Source organism: Cebus imitator, unplaced genomic scaffold (genome assembly GCF_001604975.1).
Source record: "Cebus imitator isolate Cc_AM_T3 unplaced genomic scaffold, Cebus_imitator-1.0 Scaffold60, whole genome shotgun sequence".
Lineage (NCBI taxonomy): Eukaryota > Metazoa > Chordata > Mammalia > Primates > Cebidae > Cebus > Cebus imitator.
This window is the reverse complement of record NW_016107375.1, coordinates 9,519,886-9,540,182: the sequence shown is the minus strand read 5'-3', so window position 1 is coordinate 9,540,182 and position 20,297 is coordinate 9,519,886. Positions and strand designations below refer to the sequence as shown.

General features: G+C 34.8%; 1 protein-coding gene across 1 annotated transcript in view; it reads left to right on the top strand.

The window, feature by feature from the left end:
• Positions 1-20,297, top strand: part of PIK3C3 (phosphatidylinositol 3-kinase catalytic subunit type 3) — a 126,747-nt gene that overhangs the window by 59,497 nt on the left and 46,953 nt on the right. The window contains exons 11-15 of the mRNA XM_017529729.2: positions 1,503-1,657; positions 3,615-3,705; positions 8,687-8,754; positions 16,843-16,948; positions 18,824-18,940. Coding sequence (XP_017385218.1) covers positions 1,503-1,657; positions 3,615-3,705; positions 8,687-8,754; positions 16,843-16,948; positions 18,824-18,940 — 537 coding nt within the window. The remainder of the gene's footprint in view (positions 1-1,502; positions 1,658-3,614; positions 3,706-8,686; positions 8,755-16,842; positions 16,949-18,823; positions 18,941-20,297) is intronic.

The window sequence follows — 20,297 nt, the reverse complement described above, 5'->3', positions numbered from 1 at the left end:
GTGGCTCCCCTGATTACAAAACTAACATTAAAAATCACTGATCACAGATCATCATAACAGATAAAATCATAATGAAAAAGTTTGTGAATTACTAAAATGTGGCACAAAGACATTGAGTGAATGCATGCTGTTGGAAAAATGGTGCCAGTAGACTTGACTGGGTGCAGTGTTGCCATAAACCTTCATTCTGTAAAAAAAAAAAATGCAGTGTTTGCAAGGTACAATAAAATGAGGTATGCCTGTAGTGTTAAATAAGGAATATGGTTTCTTATGTTGCCATAAACCTTCATTCTGTAAAAAAAAAAAATGCAGTGTTTGCAAGGTACAATAAAATGAGGTATGCCTGTAGTGTTAAATAAGGAATATGGTTTCTTATGTAACTGGCAGGTGACCTCTGTCCTCCTGGTTTATAAAATAGTGGCAAAACCAAGAGTAAGTTATTACAAGTGCTATAGATGTTACAAATAGGAAAGAGTGGACCATGAAGTATTTACAGGAGAGTTAACCTGGTTTGTGAGCTTAAAGAGGAGACTGAAGTTGAACTGTTAGTCCCAAAGTCTCACAATTTTCTAATTCTGAGTTTCAAGTGTCTAACAGGGTGAATGACAATTGGAACTGGAAGAAAACAGATACATTTAAAATTTTTTTGAGTTTTGCAGTTTTCTTAAGTTTTTAGTTATTTTTAAAAGTACATACTTGTGAAGAGCTAAGGACAACCTTTATAGAGTAATACTTGAAGCATTTCCTTCCTAGACATTAAAGAGGTTTTTTTATCGCTACTATTAAGGGAAAACTCAGTAAAGTGAAAGCTACTTTGTTGACTGACATCTTTTTAGTGCAGGTTATCTCATTGGCTGTCACTTATGGGGAATTCAGGCTTAGCATTTTGTTTTGTTCAAATCTCTTGTTGGTAGTTGGCAGGAATAGAAAGCATATCTGTTAATCAAATGTTTAAATATCTGTTTTACAGGTTTTTTCATTTAAGAAGCACTCCAGATTTTCTAAAACCTGAGCTTTCAGGAAAAAAGAAAATATGGGATTTTTAAAGATTCTAACTAGAAAAAGTTGAAAACTAGAAATTCTTTGAAAACTTGAAAATTTGAAGTTTCTTATGTAACATTAAACATAGAATGCAGTCTTCTGATCTATTACTGAAAAAAAAAAGGATCCTTCTATCTTGACTCCTTCCCACCTTTTTTTTTTGGAAACTAGGAAACGGCTATCTGAAACAAGTCATTTACTGTGCTGGATGATATTCTGTGATTCTTTTATTAACTGGTTTAACCCTCGTGATCTTCTCCTAAGGTTTATATCATGATGTTCATTTTAAAGATGAAGAGGCTGTGGGGCACAGAGAAGTTAAGTAACTTGGTGACATGCCAAGTAACACAGCTGAAAAGTGATAGATAAAAGTAAAATGTTTACTTGATATTTAGGCATACATTATGTCTATAATCATTTTGCATTCTTTTCCTAATATTACTTTACTTTCTGTTTTTCAGGATTTGTTGATGTACCTGTTACAGCTGGTCCAGGCTCTCAAATATGAAAATTTTGATGATATAAAGAATGGATTGGAACCTACCAAGAAGGATAGTCAGAGTTCAGTATCAGAAAATGTGTCAAATTCTGGAATAAATTCTGCAGAAATAGATAGGTATGGATATCCAGGGAGGGCATATTTTCAAATTGGTTAATTTTTCCCTTTTCAAATTGTTTTCTCTTTTCCTTTTTCCTTAGATATATCAAACCCTAGTGTTACTAATTTTGAAGTTTTACTAGTGAATATTGCGTGTGTACTCATAGCACACAAATTACTATATTAGAGTGCAGCATTTTGCAGGCTATCACGTCTGAATATCTGAGTTAAAGTTTTGACTCTGCCACTTACAAGTTGTATAAACTTGTATAAATTACATATTCTCTGTGTGTCTCTGATTTCTTAAGAGTGTGATAACAATAGTAACTCATCTTTAAAGGTTGTTTAATCATTAAACGAATTGACATAGGAAACTGTCTAATACATAGTGCTCAGTAAGTGTTAGCTACTATTACTTATGTTAAAATGAAATGGAAGGGGCTAGGCGCGATAGCTCATGCCTGTAATCATAGCACTTTGGGAGGCCGAGGTGAGCAGATCACTTGAGGTCAGGAGTTCAAAGCCAGCCTGGCCAGTGGTGAAACCCCGTCTCTACTAAAAGTACAAAAAAATTAGCTAGCCATGATGGCGGGCACCTGTGATCCCGACTACTCGGGAGGCTGAGGCAGGAGAATTGCTTAAACCCGGGAGGCAGAGGTTGCAGCGAGCCAAGATTGCACCACTGCACTCCATCCTGGGTGACAGAGTGAGACTCTGTCTCAAAAAAAAAAAAAAAAAAAAAAAAAAAAAATGAAATGGAAGGACGGGGCATGCTACCGAGCTCCAGTATTTTAATAAAAAGCATTTTTTACTTAGCTGTTTACACCTCATTAGTAGTTACACTAAAGATAATATCATATTATTTCAATTAAAAGTTAGCTATTAGGAGTTAGCTAAAAGTATAACAATTAGGAGTTTCCAAATGTGTATCTTACACTGTACCAGCTTCTGCACACATCAACTTGTTGCAGTTGTTCTCTGTGGTAGGTATTCATATCCCTAATTTAGAGATGAAGGACTTAACAAGAAGGCAAGTAAATTGCCCAGAATCTTATGTATCTTGCAAATGGTAAAGTAGAATCCAAAGCCCACGTTTTTCTACTTTTTGCTTTTCAGAAAATCTTTAAACTTGAAAAAAATAGTAACTATTGGGTGAAAAATCTGAGGTTTTTGTGATATAAAATGGTTTTGTGAAGACCATGAGGTTGTTATTGACAAAACTAGGTCTAGATTTTAGACTTCCTGAATCAGTCCAGTCATTTCAATTATTATGTAACCTCAAGGTTGGATTTTTGAATTTTTGTTTATGATTATGGTTATGTTATGCTTTATGTTGTGTGTTTTATTTGGAGAAGAACTGAAAAAGAGGAAAAATAATTTTTCTTTCACTGTCTGCTTTATATTTTTCTGTTTTTAAGAGAAGATGCTCTCTATATTTTCTCCTACTCTATATTGGAGGTCTTCAGTCTCAAGTCATGCTTATTTACTTTCATCCTTGTGCCATGTAGAATGTTTTATGAATAAACGTGTATTCAGAATTTTATGATGCAGTGAAAACTGTAACTGTCTTTTCCCACTTACAGTCTACTAGTCACTAATTTTGTGATTTTTTTTTTGAAGATTTTTTTGTTTTTAAAGTTTATTTTCTTTTTTAAAAGATAAAAAAGAGGGAATATTGGCCAGATATGTTTGGGAAATGGTGGTTTGAAGCTAAATGGACTTAAAAAAATAAACAGCACTTATCAAAACCTTTAATATGCAGACTTGCACATAAACCTCCCAAGAGGCATTACCGATAATCTTTGACTATGGTCTTTTTCCAGAGCACAATGTTACTCTAGTGTTGCACAGAACACACGTTAGGAAGTGTTGCATTAACCAGACACAATTGAAGTGAACTGTGCTTAAAAACATGTGTCTTTTCTTATGGACAGAGTATTTTACATCTCAGTGATCTCTTTTATTATTTTTTCAGCTCCCAAATTATAACCAGCCCTCTTCCTCCAGTCTCTTCACCTCCTCCTGCATCAAAAACAAAAGAAGTTCCAGATGGCGAAAATCTGGAAGTGAGTACAAAGCTTTTCCAGCTTCCTGTAGGAGAGATCCTACTGCATAAACATTTTATGCTTGTCTTTAAAGCCTCAGTTTTGATTAAATAACTAAATATTACAACTTTATTAAATAACTTACTTTATGATGCATGTTTATGACTTTTTCCCTAAGCATAAAGTGCCAGATAGTCCTCAATTCATTTTATTGGCGCTTTGGGCATATAAATGGATTCATGTGCAATATGAAAATAAACAAAGCTTAAATATTTTATTAGGGAAACTCAGAATATTTACTGACAGTGTATTCATGATCCTTTCTGTAATTGTTGTCAGTGCTTGTGATTACATTGTAGAAATGTATGACTTTGATGTTAGAGATAATACACTAAGCAACTTTTTAACTATACATATAAGAAAGACAGATTTTTGAGATAAAACAGGCCTGTTAGACCAGTATTGCTCTGAACAGTGCCCTGGAAAGTGCATTGCAGAAGCTGAAATAGTACATATTTTTTAATTTGTCTATGAGACTTCTAATCTAAAAGAAATCATTAACACCTCTGATGTTGAAAACAAGTAACATGTTTTAATATTAGAAAAGTTCATGTGATTTTTCAGTGTGTGTTTATATGTTGCTTTTAGTCAGAGTTTAGGAGTTAATGTTAATAGTGGAAAAAAAATTGTAACTATTAGCTATTGATTAAAGTTTGTATGTTTGCATATCCCTTGGTATAACAAACTATTCATATTTAACTGAAATAAGAATTTTTAAATCACAGAATCATAGAATCCTTAGATAAGCCTTCAAGAACCCAATCTGCTACAGTCTTAAGTTTTCCCTTTCAAAGCCAAGATATTGATTCATTGATTCAGTTATTCATTCATTCACATATATTTTTTGAGCTCTTAGTATGTAGGGGAACTGTTCTACATGCTGGGGTTGATGCAGATGTTACTAAAAAAGTAACATCACTCTAAAAGTGAAGCAGGTGAGGGAACAACCTGGGGAATAGCATTTCAGATAGAGGGAGTAGCAAGTTTAGAGGTCCTAAGACCAGAGTTTAAGTGTGTATGTTTGAGGAACAACAGACGCTAGTGTGCCTGGTTGGCAGGGGAGTAAGCAAAGAGAACCTGGCAGAAGACTGGATCCAAGAGAGAAGTGGATATCAGTTGTGTAGGGCTTATAGGCCATTAGTCTGAATGAGTTTTCCATGTTGGTAGTTTGAACAAGGGTGATTTACATTCTAGGTGCTGTGAAGTGATTGGATTCTGAAAGCTGTGTTCAGAATATCGTTTTACACTCCACCCACCACTCAAAACTTTTAGGTTAAAATAATGATTTTTTTTTATATATTTCTGATATTTCTCTTATGACTGATGAACCTATCTGTTGTTAGTCAATGATTAAGCCATTTAACTTTTTATCAGCTGAATAGTTTTTAAAAGGGTTCAGTTATCCAGAAAAGAGTGGCAATCATTTTGAGATCTTTCAGTCTTCCCCTATCCCTTCCCCTACTCCCATAGAGTATGTTGTACAAGCCATTCTCACCTTACAACCAAGCTGAATTACCTCGCTTCTTATTACAACTTGAGATACCAACATCTCCTTCTTGACACCTGAGCAGTATCTTATGTCCTTCCTCATTTTGCTCTTGGAGTTTCAGAAGAACATTATGTATGTCTGGCCAAATGTTTGAAAGGAGTCAGAAACTCAATTATTGCCCAAATATGCTCATATTTGATTAATTCCATGGGTTCTTGAAAAGAAGTTGTATTTCCTAGCTGTTGGGTGTAGCATTGTACATATGTTATTAGAGCAGGCTTATTGATAGTGTTACTGAAATCTACTTATTCCTGACTCTTTTTTTTTTTTTTTTCATTATCTGTGAGAGAATTAGGGTAAAATCCCCCTGTATATTGGCAGAATTGTTAATTTCTTCTTGTATTTCTGTTAGTGTTTGCTTTACATATTTGAAGCTCTTTAATTAAGTATATAAATTGAATCTTTTATCACTGTTTGGTAACCCTCTTGATAGCTAATAGTGCTTTTCATCTTAAAGTCTGTATTGTCTGATGCTAATAGAGCTTTGTCTTGATTAGTATTCATGTTGATCTTTTCAATATTTTTGTTGCCTTTGTTGATCTTTTCCTTTGAATTTTTTTATGGTCTTATATTTTAGGTTTATGTTTATATTTAGGTCTCTTCTAAATACCATGTAGCTAAATTTTGTTTTTAAGTCTAGTTTAACATTCTGTTTTATAACGGGAACTTTTACCCCATTTGCTTTTATTGTGATTTTAGCTATATTTTGATTTATTTTACTGTCTTATGTAGTACTTTCTATACTTTCTTATATGTATATATTAAATGTTCTTGCCCGTCATTGGCTAAATCCTTCTTCCTCACTCCACCCTATCTTGTTATTTAACTTTCTCCAGATTTGATAATATTATTGTTATTATTGTATACACTCAGTAAATATTTGGAGATACTTTTAGTGAATGATACCTACACCTTCCTCACCATTTCTCCTTATGTCCCTGAGCTACCATATGTTATCTTTTTTTATAAAGCATTTTTTTCCTTAAATTGTTTTAAAATCTTAAAGTATTGATTACTCAAATTGAGTTTTAACATTTACAGTACATACTTCCTGCTTCACAATTTGTTTAATTCAACTTTTCTTTATGTTCTATAAATAATTTTTATATCAAAAAGGCATAGTATCAAATGAAACGTATTTTCTGTTAAAAAATATATATCACTACAAAAGTATAATGTTCTTGTCATATAGTCAAAAGAGAAACTTTAGTCCTGTATTCCCCCTATTGATCTCATGGATTCATCTTTACACAATGGCTTTCTGATTGAGGAGTTTTTAAAATTGGATTTTTGTTGCATATTTTAAATGTACAACTAAGCTTTAAAATGGGAGAAAAAATTCTTACTGAAAGCATTGGCACATCTGCTTTGTGATAACAACCTCATATTACTTGGACTTACCTTAAGAAAGGCCACCTACCTACTGCATTTACTGCATTAAAAGTTCTAATCCATTGATCCCTACCCTTTTCATTTTCATCAGCTCTCTTCAGTATTTGCTTTCCTCTGAAGATAGCTTTTATCCCATGGCTGTCATTTTAGTTATTCTTTTATTAGTACCTGCAGCTCCCCTGGCAAAAATATCAACTCTTGATAAGCCTAACTAATTACCCACTTTTGCTATACCTGAATATTGCTGAAGAAAAACATATAGCATAGCATGTTGGTGTCTCTATAAATTCATGATCACAAACCTCAGATGAGCGCTCACTGCTCTCTGCCATCTTACATTTCCCTAGTTGTGTTGATCTTCCTGCTCTGCAGTGACTTTTCATACCATTTCCATTCTGTTCTTTATGCCCCGCCTCCCAATCTCCAGATGACAATTCTGCCTCATACTTAATGGAAACAATAGAAAGCACTAGGTAAGAATGGTCTCTTTCTCATCACCGGCTTTATAGACGGGAATCATTCCCCGTACTTTTTTTCTGTTTTCTTGCACAGAAGAAACATAACTCTCCTCAAGGATGTGTTATTTTCTTTTCCTGACAGAAATACTTTCCTTATTAAAAATTTAGAAAAACCAAACAAATAAAACTCACCCTTGAGACCACATCCCTTGAAACAGCACCTTGTTGGTGCTCACTTCCCTTATCAAAGGAGTTATTTATACATACTCTTTTCTTCCTTCTTTGCAGTCTTTAATCCACATAATTCTGGCTCTTGCTTAAAACTTAATTTACTAAGTTACTAAATGACTTTAATGTTTTTGGTTGCACATTCTTTTCAGCTTTAGAATATTCAATAAAGTAAATGACTTTCTTCTTGAAAAACTAACTCTTTTCATGGTTTAGATGACACTGTGTGTCTCTTGTTTTTCTCTTCATCTCTCTTGCCATTTCTTCTCAGTTTCCTTTGTCAGCACTTTCCCCTCAGCTTGACATCTTAATGTTCCTCAGGGTCCGCTGCTAGTTTCATTTGATACTCTTGCCCTGGGTTGTGCTAATAAACTCAAATTTATATTTCTAGCTCAAATCTCTCACCTGAATTTTTCATGTATCCAAACATGTATTTGGTCTCCATTGTATATCTGACAGGCAGTTTAGACTTAATATTTCAAAATACAACTCTTTCCTCTCACTCTATAGATAGGCAGCCCCTACTCTGAAATTTCCATTTGTGCCATGACAAATGAATCCGGAAATTTGGGAAGTTATTATCAATTCCTTTCTTTCCTTCCTACTTCCTCTCCACCAGCAGGTCCTGTTAATTTTACTTCCAGGTTATTTCTTGTATTTGTCTCCTTTTCACCATCTCTACTCTCATTATTTACTCTTCTAGTCTACTGGAATAGCATCTTAACTGATCTCAGGTCTGTACGTCACAGGACAACCAGTCATTTTCATAAAATGTAAATCACATCATCTCATTCTCCTGTTAAGGTCCTTTGTTGGTTATCCATTGCTTTTAAAATAAAATGCATACTCAATAATAGTGTGACCTTAAAGGTCACATATACTTTTGACCTTTGCCTATCTTTCAGTGTGTTTAGTGTTCACTATATTTTATTTACATTACTTAAAATTCCTTGAACAAGCCAAACTTAGAGCTTTTTAATGTTATTTTGGTCTTGCCTGAATGTCATGTACTCACTGCTGTCTTTAAAAGCTCCCAACCTAAAATATTTCTATGACCATTTTGTTGTCTCTCTCCTCTACCAAATATGAAGCTCAAGGAGGACAAGGAGTTCTCTGAACTGTGGTATGCTAACCACTTGCATACTGTCTGATTTTAAATATTTTTGAATGTGTTTATGTAAGGATAGATAGATGGCAGAAAATCTGATCTGTTACATAAGATACACAGATGAAACATAGGCAAATGTAGACTTACTTATTTTCCCCCATTAATTGTAGATGGTAAAATATAATACATTTCTTTTAATTCTTTCAGCAAGATCTCTGTACCTTCTTGATATCAAGAGCCTGCAAAAACTCAACACTGGCTAATTATTTATACTGGTATGTGAAAATGATTTTCTGTTTACTTTCTTATTACCCTTAAGAATTATTTTTTCTCATGCTGAAAACACAAAGACAATTTAAAGTAATATTTGGGTCATCATCAAAAGTCTAAGTACAACATTTATATCTAGCTGTATTCCATGACAGCTGGATTCTCGGAAATGCTTGTTGGCACCACTGTTTCTCTCCCTTTCACTAACTTTCCAGGAGCCAGGATATAACTGGAGAGGGAAGTGGGTACTTTCAGTTTGCCATGTAAAGTAGTCGAGTATGATATTTTACAGTTCTTCAGGAATGCATATTTTCACATTATTTACTAAAACATTGGAATAATTTAAAAAGAGAAAGTTGGAATTAAAATTACCTTGTGACATTTTAAACACGAGGAAACTGAGGCAGGGGCTTGCTGTAGCTGAACTTGGTAGACCGTGATCCAGGACTGAATCATTTGTCTACTGCTTTGACATTTTCAAGGTATTTTCAGTGCTTTTCTCATTTGTTTCTGTGAAGTTGAATGGACAACTATAAATATGTCTATTTTGCATTAAAACAATGTCCTGAGTCAGTTGAAGGAAAGAGAGAAACTGAGGAACACAGTGGCTAACTGACGTCCTGAGACACTTTTATCTGCTACAGAATCCTGAAGAGAAGACAAGTAGATTAAGCCACAATCAGAAATATTTTGCTTCAATAAAAAAAGTGCTAGGATTAAACACTAGATTAGAGGGCCTTACCTAGTTTTAAAGAGCAAACAAAGGGCAAAGCTAGATGGGTAAGACCTACCTAAAGCTTTCTGTACCTTTGGGAGAATCCTTAAAACTACTTAATCACTTTTTAAATTTCTTGGCATGGGACTTTTTACTGTAGAAATGATCTGATCTACTCTTACTGCTCAATTTGTAGCCTTAAAAAAATTACAAATTAATAGATGACTATTGTGAAAGCTCACTACAGATTAAGCATCCCAAATCCAAAAATTTGAAATCTGAAATGCTCCAAAATCCAAAACTCAGTGAGGATTGACATGAAGTGAAAAAGAAATGCTCTTTGGAGCCTTTCAGATTTTGGATTTTTGAATTTAAGTTGCTAAGTATAATGCAAATATTCAAAAATCCAGGAACAAAAAACTAGAAATCCAAAACACTTCTGGTTCCAAGCATTTTGTCTAAGAGATGCTAAACCAGTATGTTTGAATAATAATGAGGTATTTTGTTTTTTGCGAGAAAATTAGACAAACTATTTTGTTTTAAGATTGGACTGGGGAAGCTGTCCTAGTGAGTCAAATCCAGCCATAACTTCATTCTCCAAATCTCCAAAGGTAATGCTCTGCTGGGTACTGCCCCTGTACCTAAGAAGTAGGTAACTAAATTGGAGCACTCTTTGAACAAGCACAGTTTTTGATTTACATAAACAATAAATATTTGTTTAGTTTAAGCCTTTATGGATCTCTTTGCAACAAAGAAAAACCATTGTCAACAATGTTACATAAATCAGTGATTTTTTTCCCCTCTTTGGAACTTTTGTTTGGTGGTTGCTGTTTGTTTTTTTCTGTTGGCCTCTGTAGTGGGAAGAAAAATAGTTTCTCGCTTTTACTTTAGCAGTTTAATATAATATTCATAAAACTGCATTTTCCTCACCTGAAATTTCATTATGTCCTTGAAAATATAGGAAGTTCTGGCTAATTGTTAATCACTATTTTTTCTTTGAAAGGTTTACTTAGAAATTCTCATATTGTCAAATTGCCACTATTTTCTTTAAATATCACCTTTTGCCGCTAATTTTCTCTGTGTTCCAATCTGAATACTTAAGGGTATGTCTATTCACTAGTCTTATGAAAAAAATATTTTCTCATGGAAATCTAAATATTTAAAAGGAAGTGAAGAGAAAAAATACTTGTGGGGTATGTTGCTGAGTTTTTGCATAAGTATTTCTAAACTTCTTCGGTATTTTAAAATTTATAATCATATATTTTAAAAACATTTGCAAAGAATTCATTTACAGATATTTTTGTTTTCTTTCAATATTCACGGAAACATTTCTCTGGCTCAGAATTTATAGTCTAAAATATTCACTATTGTAAGAGCTGTATTTATATATACTGATTATGTGAAGCTTTCAAGTTACATATTCTTTGTTTTTGATTGTAGACCAGATTTTATTATTAAATTTGAAATGAGTTTTGATAGAATCTTTGATCTCTTATTTTAAGTAGGAAGATTTTTCTGAAAGCAGCCAAACGGTAGGAAAGCTATAGATGAACAGTTTCCAACGTAGCAGCTGTTTCTGTTCATAAGGAGCACACTTTGTTTTTTCTATAATAAAGTACAGCCCCAGTTCCCAGTCTTATAAACATTCAATCAAACTTAGATTTGATTTGTGTTTTCCCACTATATCTCTGATTCATTGAATCAATAGCATATGCTCTGTCTATTCATTCCCTAAGGAGTAATTGTTTTTCCCATATTTACAGTCTGTATATTACATATTCAGAGATACTCATGGGGATAAAAGCTATTGATGTGTGGACTCTTGCCTTTAATAGACACAACTTTTGTGAATGTAAGGTAACAATATGGGAAATAATTTCAAATAGTTAGTTTAAAATGATCATTCTTCATTTCCTTTGAACATATAAAAATAGCAAAATGTAAGAATTTAAGTGCCTCTCTAAGCCTACTCTATTATAACAAATGTATTAAAATATAAATTTTAATTGATTGTGCTGTTTCCTTTGAACATTTGAATTTCCTTTTTTCATTTATTCCCTTTCTGGTGATTTAAACACGATTCTTGCTGTAGCTAAATCCTTAGGGGCCTATAGTTGTGCAGACAATCCTTTTAAAATGAATAGTGTCAACCTTTTAAGCCACAGAAGGGAGTTACAGTCTCCAGTCTGTAAAATGTTGGGCATCAGAATCTATAAATCGTTGCAGTTTTTTATTTTTATAGCCATTCTAGGGTGTTGAAATTGAAAGTAAACTTTGGATGCTTTGACATGTTTTCTATAACTTTTAAGACCTTTCAAGGTAATAAACGTTATTTACTCCACAAAATAAAATTGCCAGGAAACAGGTAGCCCACTGATGTCATCTTATAATGAGTACCTGGACAATTTTGTTTGCGTTCTTACTTTAAGATGACAGCTTTCAAAGAAATACCTTAGAGTGTTTTGTAGAATCTAGTTATTGATGTGAACAGAAACCTCAGAAATGATTTATATCTAGGTCTTATAGCCTTGATAGCTAACTTTGTCTCTCATATTTGGAGATGACAGTGTCATTTTTTTTTTTTTAAGGTGGCCCTGTTATTTGCATAGAACTTTGACTTGAATGATTTTTGAGAAGTGTTTGACACTTGATGCTTATTAGGAGCATCAATGTATATTTTCAATAAAGGGAAATAACTGCAGTGATAGTGTTTACTTGGTGATCAGAAAGACCAGGACACAGCAGTAGTCCCATACATTGTGGTCATCTGTATGTTCATTTGAAAGTAAGTTTGCTGCATAAACACAGGAAAAGACACTGAATACCCTAAGGTGATGGGGACAATCAGGACTTTAGCTAAAGGGTAGAAGGAGTTGAATGGATTTGAATAAGACTATATTGACAGTTTCAGAGTTTAGAACTGCTGCCTTTTGTTTTTTGACATTCTTAGATATTGTCCTGAAATGACCAGACATTCTGGAATACCATACATAGGAAATATGAACTTGTTTTCTACTTATTCTTAGTTAATTACCTGGAAACTTCCTGCAGTGACAAAAATGATAGAAATCATTTCCAGTTCTGTATATGCAGCTATTGAGAATTTGAAATGTTGATAATTGGGCCGGGCACAGTGGCTTACGCCTGTAATCCTAGTACTTCGGGAGGCCAAAGTGGGCAGATCATGAGGTCAAGATATCGAGACCATTCTGACCAACATGGTGAAATCCTGTCTCTACTAAAAATACAAAAATTAGTTAGGTGTGGTGGCACGCACCTGTAATCCCAGCTACTCAGGGGGCTGAGGCAGGGGAATTGCTTGAACCTAGGAGATGGAGGTTGCAGTGAGCCAATATCACACCACTGCACTCCAGCCTGGAGACAGAGCTGAGTCTTTGTCTTAAAAAAAAAAAAAATTGGTAATGTAACTGAGAAATGTAATTTTGATTTTATTTTAATTTAAATAGTCAAATGTGTCCAGCAGTGGCTCTGAAAGTTCTTTTTTCTTTCTTCCTTTCCTTCTCTTTTTTTTTCCTTCCCACTTCTTTTTTTTTCTTTTCCCTTTCTTTCAGTTCAGGATCCTACTCTGTCACCCAGGTAGGAGTGCAGTAGTGTGATCATATCTCACGTGACCTTCTAATTTCTGGTCACAAGTGGTCCTCCCACCTCAACCTCTTGAGTAGCTGGGACTGTAGGTATGCACTCATCATGCCTGGCTAATTTTTAAATTTTTGATAGACATGGGGTCTCGCTGTCCTTGCCTAGCCTGGTCTCAAACTCTTGGCTTTAAGTCATTCTCCTGCCTTGGCCTCCCAAAGTGCTGGGATTATAGGCATGAGTCATTGTGCCCAGCCTGTTCTAATTTCTAAAAGGCGTTCCTGATTCAAAATACAACAATGTCTTCTTGAATTTTTGATTTAGAGCTCTTATTGGGAATATGATATGGTAGATAAGATGTTATGGGTTCGGCTTTTCATACGACTTTACAGAAAATTCTGGGTTATATGATTCTAGGACTACTAGAACATGTTATTATCATGGTAAAGCATTCCATTAGGAAGCAGGGAGGGGAAGGCCCTTACTTTTATCAGCCTTTAGGAGAGACTGTATCAGATGTGTCAGAGGATACTGAAAGTTTTTAAGATATGGCACCTGGCATCAGTTTCATTATAACCTTTGAAGAAGTGTTAAGTAAGAGTTAAACGTGAAACAGTGACAAGCAGGAAAGGTTGTCACCACAAGTTGTGTGAGAAACTATGCCTGTTCTAGGAAACAGAGAAGGAAGAATTTGTTAGGGTCTATGAAGATACCTGGAATCGAAAGATTGTCAGCTATGCTTGAGGAATGGGCAGAATATGGAAAGATGGAGAGCTGTGGAAGGTATTCCTGGATAGCACTTCAGCGTAAGCAAAAGCACACAGTAGGTGTCTGTGGAGGAGGAGTAGTAGGGGATTGACCTGACTGGAGTGTGAGTGCATAAATGGGGGATAGTAGAAATTTGAAACCGAAGATTGGGGCCATAGGGGATAGTAGAAATTTGAAACCAAAGGTTGAGGCCATAGAAACTGTTTTAAAATAGTAGAAAAGAGAGAACCATTGACGTTTTTGTTAATATAGATGGGACATGATGAAGCTATTTTAAAGGTGAAAAATTTAGAATGATTGTATTAAACAATATGTAATTTATTTTTAGAGTTAGAGAGGCCAGGGAAGTGGTATTGGCATTTTGATTCCAGATAGGACTTTAGAGTACAGAACCGTTTTAAGAGTCATCTAATAGGAAACATCAGCAAGGTCAGGGGACTAATTGAGTGTGAGTATCTGAGATGGGGGAATGTGAGCTACGTTCAGCTTTAGATTAATGGATCGCAAATTGAACTGATTGCCACAGAAAGTTTTAGGTAGTGCTGTGTTCTCTGGTTTGCCTCCAGCCCCACCTCTCCCTCTCCTTCTATTTAAGTGATTCAAACGTTTGTTTCCTGCCTGGCTTTTGAGAAAATTTGAGTTTGTGAACCCTGCTGTGTGAGAATTCCTAGTCCAAATGCCTGGGATATTGGTAGTCCCTTCAATAGAGGTAGAAAAAGATCCATTTAATGTGATAAGTTTGGTTTTCTACATGTTCAGTTAGAAATGACAAGCAGTGTCTTGGAAAGGGGAAGTGGTCTTTGAAAATTAGAGTGAATGAATGTAAAAGCAGGTCACGTAATGGAATTCAAAATTAGACCTCAGATGTAAAAAAGGGATTATTTGGCCGGGCGCGGTGGCTCAAGCCTGTAATCCCAGCACTTTGGGAGGCCAAGGCGGGTGGATCACGAGGTCAAGAGATCAAGACCATCCTGGTCAACATGGTGAAACCCCGTCTCTACTAAAAATACAAAAAAATTAGCTGGGCATGGTGGCGCGTGCCTGTAATCCCAGTGACTCAGGAGGCTGGGGCAGGAGAATTGCCTGAACCTGGGAGGCGGAGGTTGCGGTGAGCCGAGATCGCGCCATTGCACTCCAGCCTGGGTAACAAGAGCGAAACTCCGTCTCAAAAAAAAAAAAAAAAAAAAAAAAAGGATTATTTTATATTTGAAAATTATTAATAATGACATAGTAGCTAAATCCACAAAAGTAGAATTATTCATTCAACAACAGTAATGTATTAATAATATATTGAGCATCTATTATGAGCCAGACATGGATGTGCTGAAGGTATAGTAGAGAACAAGACAGGTAAGTCCTCTGCTCTCATGAAGTGACCATCTGAATGGCTAAATACAGAGTATCCTCTGCTCTTATGAAATTGACTGTCTGAAAGGCTGAATAGAGAGTCTGTTCTTTCTCAGAAATAGTAGAAAGGATAATAATAAGCCTCTGTGACTTGAGATTTGGGATATATTATCAGTTAAGAAAGTTGAAAAGTTTCATATGTGTTTTAAAGATACAACAGTGTGAAAGTCAACTTAGTAAAATCAAAAAAGTCTGACCTGGGAGCCCAAAGTCCTGGGTTTCTATCTCAGCTTTACGATCAGTCATACTACCATAGATAAGACATAGCCTCTCCAAGTTTCACTGTTGATAAAGCAAGCATGTTGATCGACATTGATGGTTTTCAAACTACACATCACCACGATCTACTGAAAGCAATTTAAAGTTTCACAGTCTAGCATTTGTTAAAGAAAAGTGAAATAAACAGAATAGCAAATATTAAATTATTGTTCACAGGATATTGCTTTGTGAAACTTTTCAGTTTTATGCATCTGTGTGCATATGTGGCTGTATCAAGTTGTTTTTTTTTTTTCTTTTAATCTTCCCAGCCTCCACAACTTTATTTTTTTGTTGTTTTTCTTTTCTTTTTTTTCCCTCAAGTTGTGATACTTTTTATTTTTTTTTTTAAAGAGATACCATCTCCCTTTGTTTCCCAAGCTGGAGTGCAGTGGTATGATCGTAGCTTACTGCAGCTTCACCTGGGCTCAAGCTATCTTCCCGCCTCAGCCTCCCTAGTAGCTGGGGCTATAGGCGGTGTCACCATACCTGGCCTATTTTCATTTACTTATTTTTTTAAATGTAGAGGCTGGTCTCAAACTCCTGATCTCAAGTGATCCTCTTGCCTAGATCTCCCAAAACGCTGGGATTATAGGTGTGTGAGCCACCGTGCCCAACTTGTTACTTGTTTTGGTTTGTTCCCAGTGGAACATTTAGAAACACCAGGTTAGAAGACCTATAAATGATCTTACGCAGATCATTGCTTATATGATTTTATATGATCATTGCTTATATGATTTTTGTAATTGTATAAGCAGATTAGGTTTAAGGAAACATTTAAGATGTCTTTAACTCTCTAAAACCATAGTTTTTAAATTGGAAATTTAAAAATTACATATGGATCTTTGAGAAAGAGGAAACTGGATGGGAAAGGACAAATTACTTAAAATTTTATCCATCTTTCAAAAGTATATTAGTGAGAGCAATAATTTCAGAGTAGTTTTCAGAATAAGAGAATCTTGTGTAATACTGAAGTATTACACAGATTATGAAAACCATAGTTTTTGTTCTCAAGTTACTTAGTAAATATGTGAGTGTAGATGATTTCTGAAGATGTTAATACTCTAAGTACCTCATAAATAGGAGAAAATGCTTTTGGTGGTAAAAGTTTTAGAAAATTTGGGATATTACACGAATTAAGGCATTGCTATTAGTTTACCTTTTATTGATGGTTGTATGTGTTGCTCCTTAACTTTTCATTTTTAAAAGTGATGATAAAATGTTTTATTACTCCAATTTTATTATTTTTGTATATGTAAATCAATCTGTTTTAGTAAAATGGTATGAATATTTACCAAGTGAATCTGAGTTTCATTTCATATCACATGAATGACTGAAACATATTTTTAAGGTATGTGATAGTGGAATGTGAAGATCAAGATACCCAGCAGAGAGATCCAAAGACCCATGAAATGTACTTGAACGTAATGAGAAGATTCAGCCAAGCATTGTTGAAGGTAACCATTAAATGTGGGGGTTGGAAAACTGCAGTACATGGGCCATATTCAGCCTCTTGCGTTTTGGAACATCCCATGAAGTAAGAATGTTTTTATATTTATTTAAATTTAATTTTGTTTTTGTGTGTTTGACAGAGTCTTGCTCCATTACACAGGCTGGAGTGCAGTGGTGCCATCTCGGCTCACTGCAACCTCTGCCTCCCAGGTTCAAGAGATTCTCCTGCCTCAGCCTACCATGTAGTTGGGATTTTAGTTGCCTGCCACCACGCCCAGCTAGTTCTTGTATTTTTAGTAGAGACGGGGCTTTGCCATGTTGGGCCAGGCTGTTCTCGAATTCCTGATCTCAGGTGATCCACCTGCATCTACCTCCCAAAGTGCTGGGATTACAGGCATGAGCCACCACTCCCGCCCTGGTTTTTATATTTTTAAATGGTTGAAAACAAAAGAAGAAGAAGAATTTGTGATACATGAAAATTATGTGGAATTCAAATTTTAGTATTCATAAATGAATTGTTGGAATAGAATGTGGAATTCAAATTTTAGTGTTCATAAATGAATTATTGGAATAGAATGTGGAATTCAAATTTTAGTGTTCATAAATAAATTATTGGAATAGAATCATACTGTTTTTTATATTGTCTGTGTTCTACTTTTGTACACAATAGGAGTTTAATAATTGGAACGAAAACTGTGAGGCCAAGAAGATCTAAAATATTTACTCTTTGACCCTTTACAGAAGTTTATCTGATCCCTGATTTAATGAAATAAGCCTATACATGGAATTAAAAAGAATAAAGCTTTGCTTCTTATTTTCCTTTCTATTTTATATCTTTCTTATCAAGGCTATGTACATTTCCAGAAATCTGACAATGGCCATATTGCAGATACTTTTTATAAAACATATTTTTGCTTTTTCAACAGCTTTTAAAAGAGATTTATCTTTCCTGTGTTCTTTTGATTCTTAAAGCAGTGTCACAGTTCAGCCAGCAGAGGGTGCAAGGGCAGTGAAAAGAAAGCTGCCACACATTAATCTGTGACTTGCTGCAGAAATATTCTATTTCATGTCATCTTTCATCTGTTTCATGTTTTATGCTCTTAAAAATTTAAATCACATCTTATTAAACACTTTGAGACTAAGCTTTTGTGTTCATTCTCAGAGCTTCTCAACATCAAACTGATTGCCAAATAAACCCTTGGTCGTCTCTTCTAATCTCGTTTGTCACAGCCTTTGTCACCATGTGAAGACATTTCAGCTTCTTTAAGCCTAAATTTCCTCATCTTCGAAATGAGGATGATAACATTTACCCAGCTTACCTTACCAGGGTAATTGTGAAGATTAAATTAGAAATATATTTTATAAGATTTTATGAACTAGGAATCACTGTGTAAGACTGTATAGCATTTAGCTTTTATGACATATTTTAAGCACATATCATGGTGCTATTTGAAGTTTTTTTTTTTTTAAGTTGGTTTTTAGTTTCTTGAAGACCGATGTCTGTTTTTGCTATATGTATATGCCCAGCACATTGCTAGATCATAAGCTGTAGTATATTTATTTACTCAAATAATGAATGAACGTATTTTAGGATAAATAAATTCTATCTTGTCACATGGTTTATGTGAATAAAAAATGCTGTTGTAGGTAGACCAGTATTTGTTGAAGACTCAGATAATTTTCAGTTATGGATGGATTCGTGGCGTTTAAGATAGGGGGTTTCTTGTTATTTTTGAATCAAGATCATTAATCTTTTTCAATTTTGCTTTCTATTCGGGTTTACAGCTATGAGAAATAGAAATAAAGATTATCCATGCTATTAAAGAAACCCTGACCATTATGCTACATAGAACTAATTTTTCTTACTTTGAACCCTTCAGGGTGATAAGTCTGTCAGAGTTATGCGTTCTTTGCTGGCTGCACAACAGACATTTGTAGATCGATTGGTGCATCTAATGAAGGCAGTACAACGTGAAAGTGGAAACCGTAAGAAAAAGGTAAGCCTATGGTGTATGCTTTTGTTCGTAACTTAATAGCGTCTTGGCATCATAAAATGCTCAACATTTGCTATTGTCTTTTTGGGTTGATATGTGAACTTCTTATGAAATTATAGTAATAGGAATGTTTTGTGAGTTTACATATGTTGATATGATATTTAATCTTCATGTCAACCCTAGGAGCTATTATTATCCCAATTGTGAGGAGAAGAAGGCAAAGAGAGGTCAAGTAATTGGCTAATGTCATACTCATACAGCTAGTAAATATTGGAGTGGAGATTTGTACTTAGACGTTCTTAGTCCACAGTGCTTTACCACCTCTCATTTTAGAATCTTAACAAATTAGAATATACAATATATTTGATATGGAAAGAATCTCTAGAGATCATTTAGACTATAATTCTTCTGAGAAAATAAAAGTCCAGAGCGACTTGCCCAAGGTTTCAGAACTGATAGTAACAGCATTCACCTTGTATCTGTTCTTTCCTGGCTAGTACACCAGTCTTTCTCTCAACTATGAGGCTTCCACTTGATGGGTAGAAGTAAATGAGTATCTGTTCTTCGTGTCATTTTTTTCTGATCATAGCCTAAATGATATGAAGGATTCACTTGATATCTTTTCCTAATTCCATTAGATAATTAATTGGCAAGTCTTTCTTGGTAACCTTTGTAAAACAACACAACATATTTTACTGTTATTCTTCAGGCTTTTAAAGGAAAGCAGAGAGAGGAGGAAAATATGAAGATTTGAATCAGTGGTTCAAAGGCAAAGAATCAGGTCTAAAGAGAAATGTGAGAAGAGATACGTAGAAGGAGTAATGAGTAATGTTCAGCAGGTTAGAGAGGGTAAAACACTCTGAGAGGTTATACAGTTCTTTTGAGTTGGCATTTTCTTTGTTGTTGAGAGGAATCATAAACCTTGGTCAAATAAATACATTTCTACCGCTGTTCCCCCTGTAGCACCTCTCCCCAGAGGTGCTTCTGTGAGAAGCAGTGTGATCTCCAAATGCCCGCCTGCAGAGGGAATGTCTGCTGCTCTGACATGCAGTTTGGGGCTTATATTTGAAACCAGTTTGTTTTAGTGCCAGGAGCTCTTCAATTTAGCAGACACAGGAACCTTGGCAACAACTCAGTTTTAGCTGGCTGACCACCTGTTTGAGACATCACTTAGAGTCTTCCCCAAATAAATTTTGTCATATCACGTAACACACACACTTTTTTTTTTTTTTTTTTTTTTTTTTTTTTTTTTTTTTTTTTTTTTTTTGTTTGTTTTGAGACAGAGTCTAGCTTTGTCACCAGGCTGAAGTGCAGTGGTATGATCTCGGCTCATTGCAACCTCCGCCTCCTGGGTTCATGC